Here is a 3,433-nt window from a genome sequence, read left to right on the forward strand (position 1 = left end):
TAACTGGTGTTCACTATAGCTGCATTATTTATATTCAGTTTCACTAATTTTGTGTCATAGCTAGCCACTTTTTCTCTTTATGATTTGTGTTCTACTAAAGGACTTAGACATTATGAAGGTTGTAAATAATATGCCTATTATTGTTTGTTGTTGTCTTATTGATAAGTTGTCCCAAATTTAGCAGAGCAAGGATTTCAGTGCCCATCAATAAAGACATGTGTAATGTGTGCTTATGTCTGAGTGTATATAAGAATTTATGTGTACAGAACACATGCACATATATACATACATATATATGTACATACATTCACACATACATACATATATATACTTTCACTTGATCTTGAGTTAATTTTAAATCTACTTTTTCTATTTCTTCATTTCAGTCTTTTCTCTTTTTACATTACATATAGATTCCTATTTTTTCTTTAATGTCTGATATTTTTAATTGAATTATTCCTTTCCATTCACCTCAAATCATTAATTTCATTTTACATGCATAAATATGAGGATAATATTGATGAATCTGCCTTCTTCATTAATCTCTCTAAACAGAATTCCTTCATTCATTCCATTTTGGTTCAACAGACACGTATGTGTGAATGTCACAACAAACATTCATTTATCTCATTTTATTAGCCCTACCTCAGTATTTTTAGGTATTCAAATATTCAAAGTGTTCTGACTAGAAAAATTAGGGTTTGCTCATGGAAGGGGCACATCTTATTTGCGTGATAAGTAAAAATGTTTGCTAATCATTAGCATACATTAAATAAAAGTGATCTCAGCAAGCCTATGGAGAAAGTCATCTGACAAGAATGGAGCTTCAATTTCCTCAACCAATGTCAATAGATCAATAAAATTAGATTATATCCTTCATAAAATAACATAAATCAACTTCTGTAGCACAGTTTTTAACAATGGAATGGCTTTAACAAAACTGCTTCAATTAAATTTCTAGCCTGAATACATGGAAGTGTTAGAGTGGCAGTCTTCCAATTGAACAGCGTAACTCAAAACTATATATTTGTAATCCATTTATGCAATCTTTTTAATTCTTGTTATGTTGCAGGACCGATTTCGCCTTCCATAAATCTTGGTAATGAGGAATATATCAAAAGCAAATAAACCTATGTAAATATATGTCTATAATATGTCAATTATAGAAATGAAGAAATGCTCACTGTCAAGAAAAGAAACCAGACAATGATGTCAGAATTCATCCTTATGGGATTTGCAACTCTCCCTGAGTTGCAACCTCTTTTTTTCCTTTTTTTCTTGATAATATATCTTGCAACAATAACTGGAAATCTCCTCATTATATTCTTAGTGATATCTGACCATCATCTTCATTCCCCCATGTACTTTTTCCTGGGGAATCTGTCCTGCCTGGAGACCTGTTATAGTTCAATCATTTTACCAAAAATGTTGGCCAATTTGTTTACTGGTCAACAGTCCATTTCTTTTACTGGCTGCATGATCCAATTCTATTTCTTTAGTTCTTGTGCTGGTACAGAGACTTACCTCCTGGCTGTTATGTCCTATGACCGATATCTGGCAATATGTAGACCTCTGCATTATGCTTCCATCATGCAGGGAAATATAGGTATTCAGATCATGATGGGATTGTGGATTACTTCTTTTCTAGCTGGTTGCCTAACAGTGTCTCTTTTGGCTCAGTTATCATTCTGTGGGTCCAATGTCATAAATCACTACTTTTGTGAATTGATGCCACTTGAAAAACTTTCATGTAGTGACACAAAAATGATTGAATTTGTAACCCTTTGCATTAGTTTTATTTTCATTGTCATCCCATTTGTACTAACACTAATATCCTATATTTGCATCATTGTCACAATTCTAAAAATATCTTCTGTTACTGGAAGGCAGAAGGCCTTTTCAACCTGTTCATCTCATCTCATCATGGTTTGTATTTTTTATGGTACATTAATAATTGTCTACCTTTTGCCAGATACACCCAGTTTGAGGGAACTGAATAAAGTGTTTTCCATTTTCTATACTGTCTTGACTCCTCTGATCAACCCTTTAATCTACAGTTTAAGAAACCAAGAAGTCCACAAAGCCCTAATGCGAATTAAAATCAAAATGATATATGTTGCAAAGATGAAAATTAATGTATGATCATAACTTATTAAACAACTGTTCCCTCCTGTTATCTGCCTATGTGCTGAACTGTTGCTCTTTTCCTTCATCAATAGAAAAATATTGTGCCTGAATGACCTAACATTCCATTATGCAAGATTTTCTTTCAAATCTCATTTTATATTAAAAACCATTAATAACTGATGTACAAAGTATCATATAAAAAGAATATCTTCTGTAATATTTTATCCGATGTATGCTTTACTTAACATAACATGCTTCTTTCCCTCCATATTGCTAGTGACAAAAATATTGTAAAATGTTTTTGTGTGCATCTCGGTTGTGGACATTATTAATACAATTAATTGGTATTTTATATTATATTTTGAAATTGATTGTAATACTACTTAAGAAAATCCATGTCATCCAATGAAAGTCTCAACTGGAAATATTTTAATCAATTAAACTCCATGACCCAATCACATTAGTTTCCCTTTTGTTTCCTGAAGCCTTTGTGATGTGCAGAGAAGAGCAACAAAGATGATTAGGGGACTGGAGACTAAAATGGTTGCAAGAACTGGGCATAGCTAGTCTAGTGAAGAGAAGGACCAGGGGAGACATGATAGCAGTGTTCCAATATTTGAGGGGCTGCCACAGAGAGAAGGGGGTCAAGCTATTTTCCAAAGCACCTGAAAACCAGACAAGGAATAATGAATGGAAGCTGATCCAGGAGAGATTCAGAAATAAGGAGAAATTTTCTGACAGTGAGAACAGGCAACCAATGGAACAGTTTGCCTTCAGAAGTTATGGGAGCTTCATCACTGGAAGCTTTCAAGAAGTGACTGGATTACCATCTGTCAGAAATAGTGTAGGGTCTCCTGCTTGGGCAGGGGGTTGGACTAGAAGACCTACAAGGACCCTTCCAACTCTGTTAATCTGTAAATCTATAATTTAAAATTTTAGATGTTGAAATTTTCCCACTTCCTTTACTGCTCACTTCTGCCTTCAGAAATTGTGGGTCCTTCATCACTGGAAGCTTTCAAGAAGAAAATGGACAACCATGGGTCAGAAATGGTATAGATTCTCCTGCTTGAACAGTGGGTTGGACTAGATGACCTAAAAGGTCCCTTCTAATTCTGTTATTCTATTCTATTCTATTTTACACTATGCTACTCTACTCTACTCTACTCTATTTAAATGGAATGGAGCCTTCCTACTATAGTGATACTGCAATCTAGTAACTTTTCAGTCCCATGATTCAGTGTATTTTTTCTTCAATAAAACTTTATACATGATTATAGTATCACTAAATTTGAAAACTGAAATAATT

At 33.7% G+C, this 3,433-nt stretch overlaps 1 protein-coding gene across 1 annotated transcript; it reads left to right on the forward strand.

Annotated features, from left to right (window-relative positions):
* Positions 1–1,209: 1,209 nt before the first annotated feature.
* LOC309401539 (olfactory receptor 1f45-like) lies at positions 1,210–2,142 on the forward strand (the record flags this gene model as incomplete). Its single annotated transcript, XM_081970609.1, has 1 exon — positions 1,210–2,142. The coding sequence occupies one exon, from the start codon at positions 1,210–1,212 to the stop codon at positions 2,140–2,142; it is 933 nt and encodes a 310-aa protein (XP_081826735.1).
* Positions 2,143–3,433: the final 1,291 nt, after the last annotated feature.

Source organism: Natrix helvetica, assembly GCF_964273705.1.
Source record: "Natrix helvetica genome assembly, chromosome: Z".
NCBI lineage: Eukaryota > Metazoa > Chordata > Lepidosauria > Squamata > Natricidae > Natrix > Natrix helvetica.